The sequence below is a fragment of the Mesoplodon mirus genome (genome assembly GCF_964341445.2).
Source record: "Mesoplodon mirus genome assembly, chromosome: 14".
NCBI lineage: Eukaryota > Metazoa > Chordata > Mammalia > Artiodactyla > Ziphiidae > Mesoplodon > Mesoplodon mirus.
In genome coordinates, this window is record NC_138990.1 from 10990668 (window position 1) to 11011145 (window position 20478).

Genomic DNA, 20478 nt, shown 5'->3' on the forward strand with positions numbered 1-20478 from the left:
TTTCATGTTCGTCTTCTTTTTCCTTTTTCTTTAGCAGGCAGTCCCCTGTTGAGATTTAGCATATGGGCGGCTGGGTATGTATGTTTAGTTTCTCTCTAAGCCCTGCCAACACCACCTTGGCAAAAGTGGCGCACTGACTCACGCTGCCTTGTCACAAATAGGTGGGGTGGAAGTTCAGCACTCCCCTTGCTCCACTGACAACTTCCCAGTGAAATCGGGGCACCACCTCCCACTGTCTTGTTGCCTCTTAATGGGGTTGTAAGCTCAGCTCCCTGCTCAACGTGTTTGATACCACTTGCTGGGGGAATTGGAGCACCACCTGCTTTTGCCAGGCAGGAGATGGAAGATCAGCTTCCTGACTCAGCCCTGCCAAAACCATCCTGCAGAGCAATTGGAGTGCTGCCTGCACGTCCATGGATTAAAGGGTGTTGAGTGGAAAATTAAGTCCCTGCTCAGCTCTGCTGATACCATGCTAGGGGGAGAGGAGGCAGTTTTTTGTGTGTTTGGCTGGAGTAGGACGGATATTGCCAACAAAGTTTTCATTGTTAGGTCATTCTTTTTTCCATTTGTTGGTAAGGGCTTTTCTTGGAGCTTTTGTCTGTGCCTGTTTATGGTTCTGGGTTGAAGGCTTCTGCAGTGCCCCATCTGAGATATGAGAGGAAACCTGTGAATTTACCACCATGGCATTTCTCAAGTTCCAAGACCCCTACGCAGCCTAACTTCTTCCTACCTTTCAAAACATTCCTAAGTTTGTTTTCTGTGCTATGTCCAGAGTTTTTTAGGAACAGCCTGGAGGAATGGGATTACTTCATGTCTGTGGAACTGGAAGTCTTAAAAGGCCATTTTTAAGCACTTGCTTAGTTTACTATCTGGAGTCTCCCCCAGGTTGTCAGAAGTCATGAATCTTGTACTTCAACAATTTACAACCTAGACTCTGCCCTGAAGAGATGCACAGTAAGATACATAAACAGATGAATCAAACGTATACATAATAAGAGGACATAACGGCACCCCAAATTTTTATAGGGCTTCATGGTTTACACTTTCTATATATCTACATATACATATATATTCTTCTACATTTACTAATTACATGTATACATTTACTAATGAAAACATATTTATATTACTTTATAAATAAATATATATAACTCAGTGATGTTGCAAGGTGGGTGAAATAGATATTGTTATTTAAAAAAAAAAAAGGATGTTTGGTTAATATTCTTACCAAAGAATCTTAAGTAGAAGTGTTACAATTTTTGTGAATTTTAGCCCTAGACTCCTATTACCTAACCACACTACTTAGGATAAATGATCTTTTGTTTTATTAGAAACCCCATGTTAACAAGTAATCATGGAGCATAATTTTGCTTTTTTGAGGTACACTGCTTATGGGTTTTGGAGTCAGACAGATTCAAATTCAAATTCCAGCTCCACTGTGTATTAGCTGGGTAATCTTTGAGAAATTACTTAACCCCTCTCTGCCTCAGTTTCTTCATCTGTAAAATATGGATAAAAATATTTACTTCAAAAGATTGCTTTGGATAATCACACATTTAAAGCAAAGTGCCTGGCATATTGTAAGCACTCAATAAATGGCAGCTATTATTATTACTAGGATCAATAAACAAAGCCAAGGGGGGGTAAAAAACCCTTTGCATTTCCATAACGAGGAAGTAATGATTCAGAATCAAAGCTTTCAGAAGCAGGGAGGGTGCACCTACCCATTCCTGTTCTGCTGTGTAGTACCTCCCATGTTGCTTAATAAACACTGACATCTCTGCAATTCTAGAACTGGAAAGGACTTAAAGGTCATCTATTTCAAGCTTCTCATTTTATATATAAGGAAACTGAGCCTGAGAGGGGTTGAATGAATTACTTCAGGGTTATAGCGCTAGCACCCTTCTGGCTACACCTGACCTGGTGAACCACACAAAAGAGTGAGCAGGAAACAAAGTACAGAAAGACACCAGCATTCCAAAAAGAAAAGGATTCAGACCAGTAAAACCTGAGGGAGCAGGTCCAAAAGGTGTACATACCTCCCTACGGGACATCATATATGAGGGCAATGCCTACATATCATCCTCGTAGAGATCTATAAGGGGGTATCTAAACCAGAAGGCAACCAGTGAGTGGCTTACAGAAGGGGTGAAGGCTACATTGGGATGGGCTTTGCTGGTGAGAGAGGCTGTCTTCTACAAACATTACTGATGCTGAAAGAAGGTGGTAATGGATACAGAAAGAAAGGCATTATTGTCAACACTGCCTGTCCAATCCCTAACAGTAGGTTATTGTGGCAGGCAAGTATCATCCATGTCGGCAAACAGGCATGTAAGTGGCAATATGCCCCAAACCACAGAGGAGATATAAAAGAAGTGAAAAACATTCAGATCAATATTTTTTGCTAGTAGTTATGCTTTCGCCCATTTCTTTTTTTAAATTTTATTTTTGACCGTGTTGGGTTTTCGTTGTTGCTCGCGGGCTTTCTCCAGTTGAGGTGAGTTGGGGCTACTCTTCGTTGCGGTGTGCGGGCTCCTCATTGCTGTGGCTTCTCTTGTTGCAGTGCACGGGCTCTAAGCGCATGGGCTTCAGTAGTTGTGGCTTGCAGGCTCTAGAGCACAGGCTCAGTAGTTGTGGCGCACGGGCTTAGTTGCTCCGGGGCATGTGGGATCTTCCCAGACCAGGGATCAAACCCGTGTCCCCTGCATTGGCAGGCAGATTCTGTATTTATTTATTTATTTATTTTTGCGGTACACAGGCCTCTCACTGTTGTGGCCTCTCCCGTTGCGGAGCACAGGCTCTGGATGCGCAGGCTCAGCGGTCATGGCTCACGGGCCCAGCTGCTCTGCGGCATGTGGGATCTTCCCGGACCGGGGCACGAACACGTGTCACCTGCATCAGCAGGCGGACTCTCAACCACTGCGCCAACAGGGAAGCCCGTGGCAGGCAGATTCTTAACCACTGCGCTACCAGGGAAGTCCACCCATTTCTTAAATTATTCTTAGTAGCAATTTCCAGAAATGTCCATGTGGAGATTATTTTTTTGGCTTAAAAATGATGAAAATTGATTTTTAAAGAAATGATGAAAAGGAATGTTATTTTTTGTAATCCAGCATTTCATAATAATGCATTTTGTCAATTTAACCTTACTTTCATATTGGCTGTCAGTTAGAAGTCAGTAAATGAGCAAGGTCTCTTTCACAAGGTCTGTTTTTTACAGTTATAAACATAGTCTTTCTTACTCATATCTGAAAGTGCATTTTGCATAAAAGCATATTTTTAAAGCAGTGTTTTTATAGATTCTCAAATCTGAAAGATGAAATTTTGACTTTTTCTGTCTTACCTCTGTCTAGTTTCAAGCTAAGAATAAGTCAAAATGAAAAGAATACATATGAGAATAAGGGTGAATGCTAAGTTATAGTTAACTATTAAACATTTCAAAAAGATGGTACGAGCAGTTCTAAACACTTCTTTTTGTTAGAGAAACGTTAAGTGGACAGTGAAAGCGGTTTACAAAATAGTTACATATAACGAGAGCTACATATGGGTCTATGTGTATACGCAGGAAAAACTCTGGAAATTCACCCCAGATGTAAAAACTGATTTTAATTTTTTTGGGTCTTGGGATTTCACGGGTTCATTATTTCTGCTTACCTATTTGTATTTTCTGATTTTCTTACAATGAACATGTGTTTTGGTCATAAGACAAAGGGGTTTTTTCCCTCTTCTTTCTTTCTTTGGATTGTTTTCTTAAATGTTACAGAGAAAGGAATCTGGAGTGGAGGGGAGGACCAATGCAAAGACCAGAATAATTGCAAATGAGAGGTTCTCTAGACTGAACAAAATATGAGGCAGGAGTCCACTTGATACTGGACGGGGTTTTTGTTTGTTGGCTGGTTGGTGTGCGTGTGTGAGTGAATTACTTTTTGTTGTGTGGTAAGAATGCAATCATAGAAAAATAATGTGCAGTTGTTCTGAAAATGGAATTTTTTCGGTTGTTGCTTCTGGAGACCCTTCTCTGAGAAATCAAGGTTTAGGCTTAAAGCAACTGTGCACTGGGTAGGAATGGCCAATGCAAAGTAGGGAGAGAACATAAAGATCTCTGTCCTTAAAATTACTATTTTTCTCTCCTCGGTTAAATGTGAGGCCTCTTCTCTTCTTGTTTATTTTCTTTCCTTTAACAAATACCTAGATCACTATTTCTGTGTTGATTAAATCATAGGAGAGGAAAGAAGAGTCAGCCCTGACCTAGGTGCTAACAATCTAGTTGAGAAAACAAGGTACACATTGGAAAAGTTAACTAAACATACAGGGGCGGTATGCATTTAAGCATTACATGACTGAAGAGCGAAGTCCTCCAGCAGTTAAAGGAGTGGCTGGTAACTTTACTATGGTCATGGTCTAGGTCAGTACTGTTCAACTGAACTTTCTACAGCAATGAAAATGTTCATACTGTGCTGATTAACACAGTAGCTACTAGCCATGTGTGGTTACTGAGTAGTTGAAATGTGGTTAGTACAATTGAGGAAATGAATTTCTAAAAATTTTAATTAAAAAAAATTTTTTTTTGCATTTCTGCAGGTTGTTTATTCCGTGATCATCATTTTTTTACGTCTTTATTGGAGTATAATTGCTTTACAATGGTGTGTTAGTTTCTGCTTTATAATAAAGTGAATCAGTTATACATATACATATGTTCCCATATCTCTTCCCTCTTGCGTCACTCTCCCTATCCCACCCCTCTAGGTAAATAGCTACTTATGGCTGATGACGACCATACTGGGGAGTGGTAGACCAAGATCTGGAAGGTATCGATAGTGAAAGGTATCAATAGTAATAGGAATTGTCCTGTTATGTGAAGAAAGGGGAGGATCTGAGTAGCTGAGAATAAAGAAAAGCATTCTAGAAGAAGAAAAAGCATGAAGAAGCTGTACTCAATTCACCTTGAACGTGTGAGAGTGCCCAGTGTTTGGAAGGGGGATTGTGATGTGTCACTATGCTGGGCAGACCATGCAGCTGAGAATTAGGATCTGAAGCTATAAGTCATGGGGAGTCGTGATTACTTCTGATCAGTGGATAATAATAGCTCTTATCATATGCCAGGCATTATTATATTGAGTGCCTTACATGGATTGTCTGATTTAATTCTTTTGTTTTTTGGTCTGATTTAATTCTTATAACCTTTTAAGGGGAATGAAGATTCACCTGGTGGGACTGCAGAGGTAAGAGATAAAGGCAGGTAAGAGAAGCAATTATAACCTTGGAAACATGTCAGAAGTACTAAGGAAGGTGAAGGATGTAGAAACTAAAAAGGCTCATTTAAGACATTAGGAAGTTAGACTCAACAGAACATGTGGAGGGTGAATGGAAAAGGGAGTGAGACAATCTTTATCCTTAGGGATACTGATGAGGACAAAATCCTGGGAAGCACCAATAATTCTGGGGTGACTGAAAGCAGCTGACTTAGTAAACGGATCTTGAGAAGGATGTAGTTGGCAATGGAAACAGGTTAGTGGAGTCCAGAAGTCTGATGGGGAAAAGGTTTTCAAGAATCCTAGAGGTAAGTTAATGATGAGGATGGTGAAGTGACAGAGGACCATGGGAGAGTTAAGGTAATGCTGACAAAAACTGAGGAGTCAAGAGGAGGAAAGTCTGTTGTAGAAGGGAATACGGATTCTGTTTCTGACATGTTGACTGGAGGTAATGAGTCCTCTGGATGATGATGTCTTGCTAGTTGGGGGGAATGTGAAGCTGGTTTATGAGACAGATCAAGGCTGGAGAAGGGCAATTTTAATGTGTTCTCGCAGTATAGCAGGTAAAGGGAAAAGAGAAGGTTGAGGATAGAACCTGGGATGAATGCTCATCCACATAGGTGACTAAAGGAGAAAGAAGAGCCAGCAAGGGAGAAGGGTGACTGAACCATACCATGGCAATACCCTGAAGGTGAAGGAAGAATTTTAAAAGTGATGGTAAGTCACAATTTTCATGTGTTACAGTGAGGTCAAGGGAAAAAAGAGTGAGAAAAGGGTGACTGAGCTTATCAAGGAAATCCTTGGAGAAACAGGAGGAACAAGTGCAGAGGATTTGTTTGGGCAGTTTGGCCATGAAAGGACTGAGAGGAAAAGGGAAACAGCTTGAGGAGGGTTACATGAAGGTTTCCCCCATGTCCCCAGGTCAGCTGGCAGCTTAGGAAGGGAGAAGGGACTCTTCTTCCTTTAGGTATTTGACAACAGTTAACAAAATGGATGCTATAGGTAGACATACTTTGAGAAGAGTGGCAGAGGGTGCTGGAGTTGGATGTTTTTCACTTTCTCAGTGAAGCCGGAATCAGGGCCACCTGCCAAGAAAGGAGAAAGGAAATCGGGTTAGGTGGGGAAGAGAAAGAAGATATGTTAACAGCAACAGTTGGGGCTGCCCTTGAGAATTACCAAGAAATAAATTAAAGGATTGGGTGCTAGACCAACATGATTCCATGACTTTAAACTGCCATCTCAGACTTACTCCTGGGAACTGACAACAATAGTAACAACCACCATCACTATTTATCATGTGGTTATCAGGTGCTTCTGGGTGTTTACATAAATTATCTCACTTAATTTTCCTAACAGTGACATGAAGTATTATTAATGCGGATTATTTCCAAATTATAAAAAAAGGAAATTGAGGCTCAAAGAGGTTTTACCTTAATTAAAAAAAATATATATTTCATACTATGTTGCCGGGCACTGTTCCAGGCACAGAAAAGACAGGCAAGGGGGCTGCCTTCGTGGAACTTTATTGAAGAGGTGCAGACAGAAAAGTAAATGAGTAATTTAATCCGATCATTTCGGATTTTAATAAGTAGAGCAAAAAGAATAAAACTGGTAGTATAATAGGTATTATAATAAATGATATAGTTTATTATATCCAATGGAGGAGGGAGTGCGGGAGGGTAGAAGATACATTAGTGTGGTCGGGGAGGACCCTCTGTGGGACAAGTGAGCTAATGACAAGGTGGATGACAAGGTGGAAGAGCTTTCCAAGGCCAAAGAAAAGCTAAGTACAGAGGCCCTGAAGCAAGAACCAGCTTGGCTCCTCGTGCGGCTGCAGCTTAGTGAGCAAGCAGGTATAGGCCAAGGTTGGAGGCGCCATGGCAAGTCAAGGAAAGGATTTACGCAAAGGGGGTAACTCCATCCGATTCAAAGGAGAAAGGCGCCGAAGAGGCAGGGGCCAGGCCGTCAGGATCTCCGACGCGAGTTTGCATTCCGCGAAGCTGCCCGCATTAGACGCGGGGTGAGGCAACCGGTCAGGAGAGGCTCCAGGCCTAGGGGCCAAAGGGCCGAGGCCTGCGGGGGTGGAGGTGTGAGGCATGTGACCTTCCGGTGTCGCAAGAGTCGAGCCAGCACTGCGGACCGCGCCCGGCCAGCAGGCAGCCCCCCTCTCCCGCCCCAGAATCACCCCGCCTTTCATTCTCGTTAGCGACCCTCGCCTGAAGCACCACCCACCACTCCTGGCCAGGCTTGATTTTTCCTCCGGGGCGGAAAGTCCGTCTTCCAAAACTTCGGAACGACAGTACCCCCAGGAGTGATGGGGAGATGAAATAACTCAGGGCTCGAGCGAAGTCCTACGGGAAACAGACCTTTTTATTTCTGCCTTGTTTTCCCTCTTAGCTTTCTAGAAACGACTTGCTTCCCGGGATGCCCTCCAAGTCACCCCCTCCAACAGCGAGTCTATTGGTTTGGCCCCTAGTCTCGGATTGGCTGAAGGGTTACTCCTCGGCCAGGGATTGGAGGATGTTTGTTCCTTACGTATTCCCGGCGCCCATTGGTTCGTTTTCCCCGTTTCTGGGCGGAGTGGTTCGGGACGGTTTCCACCCTCTTGTTTACGGAGCGCGTAGTTGTAGCGCTCTCGGATCGCTGGGGCTGTCTCCAAAGTTCCCTATTTAGCTCTTCGGACCAATTGGGTCCTTGCTCCACCCTTTCCCGCTCCCTTGCACGCCTCCCGCGTGGTACGGCCCACAGCTTTAGAGCGGCGGCGCAAACGGACGCTCGTCGCGTTCCTCCGCCCGCGCTCGCCGGATTGCCCTCCCCTCGAGGGTGCGCTTGGTACGGCCCGCGCCTCCTCCTTCTCTAGCTGGGGTGGTTGCTTCCCCCTCGGGTCGGCGGCGCTTGGTGCCGCCCGGGAGAACCAGGTCATCGGTCGGTTCCCGTGAAAACAAAAACAATCGGCGGCGCCTCGGCTGGCATCCGAACGCGGGGAGAGGGGGCGCGGGGTCGGGTGGGACCAGCGAGCGGGAGCAGCGGCGACGCGCCGGGGTCGGGGCGCCATGGGGCAGGCGGGCACGGGCTTCGCCGGGGTCCCCCGGCGCCGGGGCTAGCGCGTCCGCCGCCTCGGCCGCCCGCGCCGCCCGCCTGGGGGACGAGGAGCAGGACGCGGCCTCGGCCGGGCCCGGGCCGAACGGCTGCGGACACCCGGGCTCCGGGGAGCCGAACGCCGCCGCTGCCGCCTCCGGGATGGATCAGTGCGTGACGGTGGAGCGCGAGCTGGAGAAGGTGCTGCACAAGTTCTCAGGCTACGGGCAGCTGTGCGAGCGCGGCCTGGAGGAGCTCATCGACTACACGGGCGGCCTCAAGCACGAGATCCTGCAGAGCCACGGTAGGGCGGCCCAGGTGGGCGCGCGGGGCCGGGCCCACCCGCCCGCGTCCCTCAGGCCCCGGCGGGCTAGGAGGGTGCCCTCAGGGGGGCCCGGTCCCGCCTTCCCCGGGGCGCGGAGACCCACCAGGCCCCTGTGACTTTTTCTCCTTCTCTCGCCCGATTTGTCTCGAACCTTCCCCGTCCTCGTTGTTAATTACGAGTCAGCGCGAACCCACCCGGAAACCCATTCCGGAGCCACGGGCTCCAGCCCGCGTTAAACGGGGATAGGGGCCGGTCCTTCGCACCTGCAAACTGCTACCCTCCCGGGGTGGGCGCTCCTCGTCAATTGCCTTGGGCCCAAGGATCTGGGCCATGAGAGGGTCAGTGCAGCGAGCCCCCTCGTCCTCCCCTGCTCCGAACACTTAGCCTGGGGACTTACTTTCCTCGCCTTTCTTCCTCTCTGTTTGTTTCTTCTTTTTCTTAAATTAGAAACTCGAGTGTTATTCTTAGCTGTGGATTAACGGAACAGCCGCTCCTGCAAGTCCATAATTTGACTCTGTGTAGAAGTAGCTTTTCTTCAGTTCCGCAGCGGCACCGACACGATTCCTAGGAAACTGGCTAAATCAAACTGTTCAGCTCTCCTAACGTAGCCTGCGAAGAGACAAGAGGCAACTCTCGGGAAACACATTGTGACATAAGTTGTTAGTTACTTGCGTTACCTGGTCAAGTGTTTGCTTGATTTGCTTTCAGAAAACAGATTTTCTCTAGAAGGTGTTTCCCCTATATTATTATTGCCCTGGGCCCTGGGGGCAGATACGTTGCCAGAGTTAACTTGTGGAAGCTGGTTGGGAAGGGTTTTGGGTTTTGGTTTTGTTAAAGAACATTAAAGGTCTGGTATCCTTAGATTAAAATATCCATAGTGTTGATTCCTTCTGAGCAAGAAGTAAGGGACTTTATTTAATGGATTTATTGAAGAGGTTGGGGGGCCTTCTCAACTCAGAGGCTGAACAGAAGTTTCTGACGAGGGAGGTTTGGTAGCTGGGGTGATGGCGATACTGTGGCAGGTGCGATTGAGGACAGTGGCAATAGCCGAGCTTCTCTCCACCTCTCCTTCCTTCTTGTACATCTTCCTTTCCCCGACTGCTTTCAGTTGAGAGTTAGTGCTCATCCATGGTGAGGGAGTCTTAACAGCAGCATCTCATCGTGGACACTGGCAGTCACGTTTGAACTCCGGGGAAGAAGCAAACCAGAGACCATAGTGGGGGTAGGACTTGGGATATGAATATGGAAAAATGAGCAGACCTAGACGGCTGCCTGTGATGGGGAAGGAGAGGTGGAGCGGGGTGGGACTCCTGGCAAGGCTCTGGTGAACTTGATTTTGGACAAAGTTGGCCTTGAAAGGCCGATGAAGATAGCCAAGGGCGTAATGTCTACTGGTGGCTGAAGATGTATAGATGGAGTTTGGGAGGAAAGTAAGGTTTAAGATGGTTTCCTGGTGTCATTCCTACAGAGGAGAGTGAAGGAGATGACTTAGGCTGCAGGGAAGAAAGACTCTAGGATCTAACCACAGCCTTGAACCCCTCTTGAAGAGCGGAGGGCCGGGAGGTGCCCCCAGAAGCAGAAAGGACAGGCTTAGAAAAAGAGGTTGGTCAACTGGTATTTGGCTATTGGGAGTCAGTGACCCTCTTTGCTTGAAGTTTCATAGAATTGTTAAAATAAACTAGGTGACTGGGAGTTAAGAAAAATAATGCAGATTGAGGGGTGAGGGGCTGCTTAAGTAATGGGGCTGAAGGTGTGCCCCCTCTGCCTTCAACTGGAGAGGAGATCTTTGTTTTGTTAAAGACTGAAAGGGAAGGAGTGGGTGCAGGGTGCAGACTTGGAGCGGTGGAAGGAACATTTAATTTTTAGGGACCAGGTCAGAGATTGAGGGCTTGGATAGGCAGAGCTTGAGAGGCAGAAGATGGAAAGTAAAATCCCTTTCTTCCATGAGAAGAGAGAGGGCATATTAATTGAAGGGGAATGTGATTGTGAGCCTCATTTTAGGGGATTTGGGGCCCATCCCAGATGGATAAAATAATTTTGAGAACTTGCTGAAGCTTTAGACCTCTTTGCTTGGGAACTTTTCAAGGAACTTACGGTCAGCGGGGTATTAGCCACAGAGTTTGCTGTGCTATTCAAACAGTCTGATGTGGTGAATTGTGTGTGTTCCCTCTTCAGTCTCCTATTTTTTACCTTCTTGTCTACAAAATTGCAGTCTTAAATTAATAATCTCTTTGACTTTTAAACAAATTCTTTAGTAATAGGATTAAGTGACTAAAGGCAGCTATAAAACATGAAAGAAAAATAAGTACCACAAGCGCCAGGTCTAGTTTTCAAAATAAAGTCTACTTTCTTATGGTGTTCTTATGTATAAACACAACAAACATCATGCTTTGTTATCTGGGTTATGGTATTTTTCAAAGCAGATAATTTCTAAAGTTCTCTGCAGGGTATTACATTGAATCTTAGCTATACCCTTCTCAAAGTTATATCAACTGAAATCTGAATTTGGAACTCCATTTTCAAGTTTAAAGGGAAGTTTTCAAGGCTCTGAATGTACCTGTCTGGGCAAGTGATCTGGTGGCCTCTGGTGACCTGAGGGAGGGGCTCCAATTGGGACCCTCCATTAGGGCTTTGGATCTCATTCTCTGGGCTCATTTGTGGTGATATTCTTGTAAGAATGTGGTATGAATAAAGTAGAATCTTGGGGACTTCATAGATCCCCTAGTTTGCATCATACTGTTGGTGAGTGACTGCCTGATTTAGAAGTGTCCATTAGCGAGGGTCAGGGGATCAGGTCAGTTTTGGAGGCTGAATTACACTTTCTTATGTTTAAATTTCTTTTCTCTAAAGTTGTGAGCGGACAGCTATACCAAGTGAGGACAGTTAGGATGGTTTGTGGTAGAAACTGATCAAACATCAGTGGAGTTTAATTTGTAAGCCCATTGACAACCCAGGTCCACTCTCACCACTCTGATTCCAGATCGAAAACACTGCCCAAAGGGTGCTTGCCTGGCCTGCCCTAAGATCTCTCATTTGCTCTAAATTGCCCCATGTGGCATTTCCCCAACTCTGAGGGAAGAGGAGAGCTCTGCTGTCATTTAGTTGTATCAGCCTTTCAATGAGAGTTTCCCTGTGAGTGTGAAGTTTGGACTCATTTAAGATTCAGTATAGTTGATACCATTGATGCTGTTTGGCGATTGTTCACAGAGTGCCCTTGATCTAATTTGGGTGATGTGCTGGTTCTTCTCCAACTTCCCTCACACATGTGCACTCTTATTTTTCAAATGGATTCACAATTTCACTTAAGTAGATTTATCCCCGTTTTAGGCAATGATATTTGTGAAATCATAGACTTGGTGTGTTAGGGATAATCAACTACGTATTGAAAATAAATTGGTAACTATTAAAATATTATTTCACATACAACTGAAATCACCATTCACATCACTGGTATTGGAACCACACTTTGGACAGCCCTTGATTAACAGATAAATGGTATAGATACATTTTGGTGATTTGACTTGTGATTATTTATTATCTTTTTTTGGCAGGTATATTTGTATTTTGTTTCTCATTGTACTTCTATGGTGAAAGGGAGAACATAAAAGAACTATATATCATGTACTGCTGATACTCTAAATTCATATTTCGTGATAGAAAATTAGGCTGAAACAATTGGGTAACAGTTTTATGACATGTATGTGGTATATTTGAAAAAAAATCATAATCCTTGTAAGTGTAAAGGATGTACAGTATCTTTTAAAATTATTATTTTTAGGCTGTTATTAAAGGGAGTTCTAATATAGTTTCTGAAAGTGATTCTCAAGGAATTTTCTAAATTTAAAATTGTATTTATTTTGAGTAGATATTACATGTAAATGGTATAAATTCAAATGATAAAAAAGGATACCCAGTAAAAAAATCTCCATCTCAGTCTTTCTTATTCTTGGACCACTTCACAGCCAGAGATGCTAGTTTCCAGAAAAAATTTTAAGAGGGTTCAGGGAAATGATAATTTATCACTGTTTATTTTTTCTTTGAGGCATTGGACATGTGGTTCTACTTACTGTGATTTAGGCTTAGTATTATCTCAATTTGCAAGTTGGTAAAGACAATTTCATTTGTGGGTGTGATCAATACATATTATCATCTAAAACTCCTTTTGTGTGTGTGTGTGTGTGTGGCCTGACGCTTAGTAATAAAACGCTTTTAAAGTATGATCCTCTATCTTTATTTATCTCTTTGGTGAATCAAAGAGAATTTAGTTACTACCTGCAGAATTGCTTCCTTTTTTTTTTAAATTTGAGGATGACAAATGAGAAGTAGGCAGTTAAACATGAAAGAAAAAACAAAATAGATGGTCATGTTTCAAGCTAATTTTTGTGGTATTGTGTCAGTAGACAAAAACCAGAGGTCCATGGTCGCACGTTAGGCATAACTTGGCATTCTAGAATTTGGTTTGTATATACTGCATACATATTGAAAAGTATGTTTATTTATATATGTAAATTCTCTGCTTTTCAGAGCCTACCAGTGTTGAGTGTACTGTGTTGAATGAATTGTAAAAGGATCAGGGTTTGGTGGACTGGTGCTTTGTCTATTTATTCACCCTTATTCTTTGGTGTACTTCAAGTAGACTCATAGCTTGGTCTTCCTTTTGTTAATCAAACTTTTTGCTAGACAAGACACTCTTAACATTTTTTTTTTTTTTTTTTTTTTTTTTACGGTACGCAGCCTCTCACTGTTGTGGCCTCTCCCGTTGCGGAGCACAGGCTCCGGACACGCAGGCTCAGTGGCCATGGCTCACGGGCCCAGCCGCTCCGCGGCACGTGGGATCCTCCCAGACCGGGGCACGAACCCGTGTCCCCTGCGTCGGCAGGCGGACTCTCAACCACTGCGCCACCAGGGAAGCCCCGACAAGACACTCTTGAGAGAATAATGCCTTTAAAGTTCTGAATTGAATAAAATTTGACATCCACGTTGAACATCTAGTCTGGAAGGTAGCAGATAAGTAAGTCAGAGAAGTTTGCGTGGATTAACAGTAGCCATTGTTCAAAAACTCAAGGAAGAGAATAGACCAGTCACCAAGCTACTTGGGCCTATTTTATAGATGGTGAGAATAATAATAATAGGTTAGTGTTGGTGTTTCCAGTTGCGTTTAGAAGCAGTTGTAACTGTCCGCCGTTCCTTTTCAAGCTCACTTAGGAGATAATCCTTTGTCCTTTGGCACCTTACTCATTCAGACTAGTATATTACTCAGGACCCTTTTGGTTGCAGGTGGCCGGATAGTTTTAATTAAGATGGAATTTGTTGACTCATAACTAAAAAGGCTGAGGTTAGGTCAGCGGCTCCAGGGGCACAGAGGGTGTCGTGAGGACTGGTTTTGTTCTCTTCCTCTCTCAGCTGTGCTTTCCATGGTTGGCTTCATTCTCAGCAGAGCTTTTTCCACATGGAAGTAAAGACGGCCAGTGGACTCATGTCACCCTTGTACTGCTTGTGTTCCCAGATACAGGAACTTGCCTGTTTTCTGTATTTCCAACAAAATTACCGGGGAATATCTTTATTGTCTTGGTTCAGGTCATAAGCTTTTCCTGAATCAGTAACTGGGCCCGGTGGGTGGAGTCCATTAGCCACCTTGGGCTGTGCTTAGCAAATGTCAGATGTATGGCCATGTGATCCACCGTTGCTCAGAGGAGAGAGTTCTAGAAAGGAAGACTTGCACCCAGACAGAAGTGATAGATGTCTGTGATAGTTGAGCAGCTACACGTTACATTTGATAACAGTGCTCTTTGAGGTGGTTTCTTTATTTCTCAGCTTTTGCCTTGGCTCCTACCTGTAATGTTCATATAATTCAAATACTGAGGTACTGGTATGACTTAATCTGTAGACTAGAGAATACAACTCAATTCATGTTACCTTTGGGAACTTATTTGAAATTGCTTTAATGCTTGGTATAATAAAATAATTTTCCTAGGGTTCTCTTATCTCTTAAGTAGTTTCTAACTCTGGATAATCACATCGGTAAGGGGGAAACTTGCCAACACTTCTGTGATACTGTCCTACTAGAGTTCGTAGAGAAATCTCCATTGTTTTCATGTCTTAATCTTAGTAGTTAGAATAGTGAGAGTGGTGTTTTAGGCAAACTACTGTTCACTTGGGATATTAAAACTGTCTTGTTTTTATTTGGGGCCCTGCTTCTTGATCTGTAAAATCTTTGAAAATGACCCCAAAATGCAGTTGAGGGGAGAACTGTGGGGGGGGGGGGCCTGGCCCTGAGCTGTGTACTTGGAGTCCTGTGGTGCTCCATGTAACTCGCAGAAGTTGATAGATACCAGGGAGGTGATGCTCTTAACAGGGCATTTCGTCTGGCCTTCCTCTTAGATTACGTGCAGTCTAACGCCTCAAAGAACAGAGACTAGAATCTCTGGCAGAACTTGAGGCTTTTAGAAATAAGCTTTCACCTTATTTGGGAACATTGTTCACGGAGTCCATAAGGCTTATGTTGCCAAGTCTTTCTCCACTTAAGAGGCCTGGGCACAGTGTGTTATCTTTGATGAGTTTGTTGTATCTATGGAATCCATATAGATTTAGTATCTTAGTATTGGTATATGAAGACATTTGGGAGGAGATAAAGAGAGACTTCTTTAAAAAGAAACATTGTATTCATGGCCTCAGTCCTCCAGGAAGGTGGAGGCTAGTTCAGGAGATAAGAGGATAAGTCTGCGCTTGTGGAGAAGAACATAAAGCTTTGTCTGTCCTTGAGCTCAGGAGGTCTGGATTTGAGTCCTTGTTCACCCACTTCACTGGTTCTACAATCCTGCTTAGCCTCTTTCCTCTTCAGTAGACTGGTAAGTTATATGACGGAGTTATGGGAATTAAATCGATGATATGAACTGGCTTTGAAATCTGTAAAACAAGGTTTACTTGTTATTTTTAAAGTCTGTACCTTTAAGCAGTGTTAAGCAGTGTTTTAATTGAGACACTCTGACTATTTAGTTATCTTTATTACTGGTGTTTGTTAACTACCATTCTGTGTCCAGTGGTCTGCTTAACACTGTAAGGCAGGGGTCCCCAACCCCTGGGCCAGGACGTAGCCGGTTAGGAACCGGGCCGCAGAGCAGGAGGTAAGTGGCGGGCCAGCGATCGAAGCTTCATCTGTATTTACAGCCGCTCCCCATCACTAACATCACCGCCTCAGCTCCACGTCCAATCATCAGGCATTAGATTCTTGTAGGAGCTCAACCCCTACTGTGAACTGCGCACGTGAGGGATCTAGGCTGCGCGCTCCTTATGAGAATCTAATGCCTGGTGATCTGACGTGGAGCTGAGGCGGTGATGCTCGCGCTGGGGAGTGGCTGCAAATACAGATTATCCTTAGCAGAGAGGTTTGACTGCACAGAGACCATAATAAATCAATGGCTTGCAGACTCATATCAAAACCCTATCAGTGAGTGGCAAGTGACAATTAAGGTGCATCTTACGCAGTAGACTGGACATAAGCACCACACTTCAGGTGTCACTGTCTCCATCACCCCCAGAGGGGACCATCTCCTTGCAGGAAAACAAGCTCAGGGCTCCCACTGATTCTGCATTATGGTGAGTCGTACAATTATTTCATTATATATTACAAAGTAATAATAACAGACATAAAGCGCACAATAAATGTAGTGCACGGTAAATCTAATGCGCTTGAATCATCCCAAAACCAACCCCACCCCCCGGTCTGTGGAAAAATTGTCTTCCACGAAACTGGTCCCTGGTGCCGAAAAGGTTTGGGGACTGCTGCTATAAGGAATATTCAAAAGGTATACAAAACAGAGTCTTCAAGGAGCTTTATTTGGATAAGGAGGCCAGACTTTTACATTTGAGAGGGGAAAAAACCATGGCCATAGCACAGTACACTATAATAGATAACAGTGTTTCTGCTTGGTATAAATACCAGCAATTCAGAGAAATGGGAAGAGCGGACCCCTTAGAAGGAGCTGCTTGGAGGTGGGCTATTTCAGTTGAACTGTAGAGCCCTTGATCAGTAGTTATTGATCACCAAGTATATGTGGAACTAGGCTAAATCTTGTGGGAGTTACAGAGGACAAGCAGTCGTCCTCATCACGCTGTAAGAACTTCCTGAGAAGTTGGGGAGATGAGCCCGGTATGTTTTTACAACGCAAGGCCGTGTGTAGAGGATAGGCCACACGCTGATTGAATGGTACCAACAGTAGGGTAGGGTTTGAGACAGGGACAGACTCTTCTAACCCGTGGGAAGTTTCAGTAACAGACTGAATGTGGAGAGTGGGAATATAGGGCGGGGGGCCAGGAGAGAGGTTGGCGAGAACAAAGATGCGGAGGAGTGAGAGTACAAGAGGCGTCCTGGGAACAGTGAAGGACCAGAGTGGGGAGATACGAGTAAAAAGAATGAAAATTAAATTGGAATCAGGTTTTATAGAGTCATGGCTCTCAGGGAGGGCGGTAGCCTGGAAAGATACTGAGTGACTTGGGGCAGGGGAGGGGGGTGCATTTTGATCAGGGAAGGGACAGGGACATGATCTGAGACCAGTTAGCATTTAAGTTGATCGGAGTTGGGAGTGAGGTTTGACTAGAGGCAAGAAGCCTAGTTAAGGTTTATTGTCAACCTCGATCTGATGAAATAGGCACCTGTTTTGGGGTAGTAGTGGTAGACATGGAGACCCATGCGCGGGCTCTCCTGAGGGAAGGAGTTACCAGGACTTGGTGCAGAGTAGGAGAGAAGGGCTGGAAAAATCAAAGGTTAATCTAAGGTCTGAGCATGAATGACAAGTAGACAATTATAGAACCAGGAGGAAAATGGGAGGTTTAGGAGAGGGGAAGGTAGAAATTTGGGTTTGATTTTTAAATGTGAAACCCACATCCAAATGCTAAAAGAAGCCCTATCTGGTTCACCTATTCATTTCAGAGATAAATAGATGTCTAGAGGTTAATTCTCTAATTTCTAATTCTCAAATTTCTAATTTGAACGGAGCGAACAGGCTCTCTAAAAATATCTAGCAGAGGGGCTTCCCTGGTGGCGCAGTGGTTGAGAGTCCGCCTGCCAATGCAGGGGACGCGGGTTCGTGCCCCAGTCCGGGAAGATACCACATGCCGCGGAGTGGCTGGGCCCATGAGCCATGGCCGCTGAGCCTGCGCGTCCGGAGCCTGTGCTCCGCAACGGGAGAGGCCACAGCAGTGAGAGGCCCGCGTACCGCAAACAAACAAACAAACAAAAAATATATATATATATATGTATATATATATCTAGCAGACATTTAAAAACTTGTGCCTGCATCCTCCTCCTCTTCTTCTCTGGGTAGTTCTTGCCTCACAGGCTACTGTAGAGCGTCACCGTTCAAACTTGTGCCCATCATGTTGGTCTTGCTCTCTGCTCCAGGAGCGCTGTTAGTCTGTACCATGTCACTTAGCTCTTAAAGATAAATTTTTGTGTTTTTGTTTTCGCTTGTGGTTGGTTTTGCAGCCCACTAGGCTGTGATTTGGTGCAGTGGATCAGAACACCTATCTGTGAATCTACCTTTCTGTTCAGAAAGGTCAGAGGTTGACCAACAAATACTATCCTTTACTTTGTACATTTGCCAGCTATTAATATACCAAAAAGTTTGTTTTGTTTTCAGGATGTACTGCCTCTAGAAAAAAAAATGAGTGTTTTCTCTTTGTGCCTTTTCCTTTTCCTCTGAGTAAATCTCTGTTGAGCAGCTGCTGTGTTCTAGGTGCTGAGGTAGCTCATAAGAAGCTCAGAACGTCAATAGGCCACAGTGTAGTTTGCTACTCACAGTATGAAGTAGCCCTTTTCTTATTATTTTTAATACCAGCTTTACCTTTTAGAGTTTCAAGTTTTTCTATTTTAACATTTTGTAAGCACATCCATGTTCACCTTGTCAACAACTTCTTTAGAATCAGTCTTGGACTCTTATCCTTCATTCCCTTTTATTCCCATCCTAAATTTCTTTTTCTCTTTTTAAGCTTTTTTGTTTTTAGTCATGCTTACTGAGATAATATTTCATTTTATTTTAATTTGGTTTGGTTCGGTTTGGGCTTTTGGGATCTTAGTTCCCTGACCAGGGATCGAACCCGGGCCCCGGCAGTGAAAGTGCCGAGTCCTAACCACTGGACCACCAGGGAATTCCTCCCCATCCTAAATTTCTTAATTTGTATAGAACACTTAATCCGTACCCTCAACGCTGCTGACAAGGCATTCAGCACTCAAATGTTCATTGACTCTTAATGTTGTGATTTCTCCCTCCCCCTTTTTTTTTAAAATAAATTTGTTTTATTTATTTGTTTTTGGCCGTGTTGGGTCTTCGTTGCTGTGCGCAGGCTTTCTCTAGTTGCGGCAAGCAGGGGCTACTCTTCATTGTGGTGCACGTGCTTCTCATTGCGGTGGCTTCTCTTGTTGTGGAGCACGGGCCCTAGGTGTGCGGGCTTCAGTAGTTGTGGAACGCGGGCTCAGTAGTTGTGGCTCACGGGCTCTAGAGCACAGGCTCAGTAGTTGTGGAGCACGGGCTTAATTGCTCCTCGGCATGTGGGATCTTCCCAACTAGGGCTCGAACTTGTGTCCCCTGCATTGGCAGGAGGATTCTTAACCACTGCACCGGCAGGGAAGTGCCCCTCTTTAATTATTTTTTAAAGGAACTAATCTAGAATGAATTCTGGAGTATAGTTCTGTGAGGTCTGAGTTTTCATTTAGGCACAGTTAGGATTATGTTTAGTAAATGGATCTCTTTCTGTTTATCTGCATTAAAACTTGTGTGCCATTTTGCTTTCCCCTTAATTCCAAATTTAAAATCTCTGTCCATTTTATGAAAGCGGAGTTAACTTTTAATAACTCAGAAGAGCTCAAATGCCGTATATGTATTATTTATAAACTTGGATATTTAAATTTTTTCCTGCCTCCACAATATTCATAAGAACGTTAAGTCAAGTCTTAGTGATTTCTGGGGAGTCTTATTTATTTCTACCAAAATGTCCTAATCCTAGGTGGTGAGGTTTTCAGCTTTTTTTTTTTTTTTTTTTTTTTTTTTTGCGGTATGCGGGCCTCTCACTGTTGTGGCCTCCCCCGTTGCGGAGCACAGGCTCCGGACGCGCGGGCCCAGCGGCCATGGCTCACGGGCCCAGCCGCTCCGCGGCATGTGGGATCCTCCCAGACCGGGGCACGAACCCGTATCCCCTGCATCGGCAGGCGGACTCTCAACCACTGCGCCACCAGGGAGGCCCCGGTTTTCAGCTTTTTGGGAAATGTTAATAATTGTCATCATAGCAATACCTTTCTATGTTGTGCCTCACCATCTTTTATAGCGTGGTCTCAATTATCATGAGTCTCATCTCTCATGTGTTTGACTCTTAGGCAGCATGTACTTTGTGGTGTAGTTGATACCTCTAAACTGCCTTTTATGGACCAAATTAGAACTTTTCATTATCTACTGATGAGCAGACATATCTACAGATGGCATTTGTAGAGCTACCTACCAACCAGCTGTTCAGTTTCAACAACACTTTCTTAACTGTGTGGGTGTAATTTTTTGTGTTTTTTTCCCTGGGCTACCATAAAAATAAGTGGCAAACAAAATTGAAAATGCAAACACTGAGTAGGGATGCAAGCTTAGTTTTCAGTCTTAATGATATCATTGTCTTGCTTGTATTAGGTGGCCCAAAATGATGAGTAAATCATGTCACAAAGTTGTTCACATGGCTGTTTTAAGCCATGTGACTAGTAATACAGGAAAATAATGGAACAAATATATGAGCAAAATGATCAAACTGTATTAAAAGTTATTTGTAAAACCAAGTTAAATTAGGAAT

At 44.2% G+C, this 20478-nt stretch overlaps 1 protein-coding gene across 1 annotated transcript in view; it reads left to right on the top strand.

Moving 5' to 3' along the window:
• The first annotated feature begins 8363 nt into the window (after positions 1-8363).
• Positions 8364-20478, top strand: part of RMND5A (required for meiotic nuclear division 5 homolog A) — a 53245-nt gene continuing 41130 nt past the window's right edge. Inside the window, exon 1 of the mRNA XM_082642550.1 lies at positions 8364-8634. Within this exon, the coding sequence (XP_082498676.1) occupies positions 8493-8634 (142 nt within the window). The 5' untranslated portion in view covers positions 8364-8492. The remainder of the gene's footprint in view (positions 8635-20478) is intronic.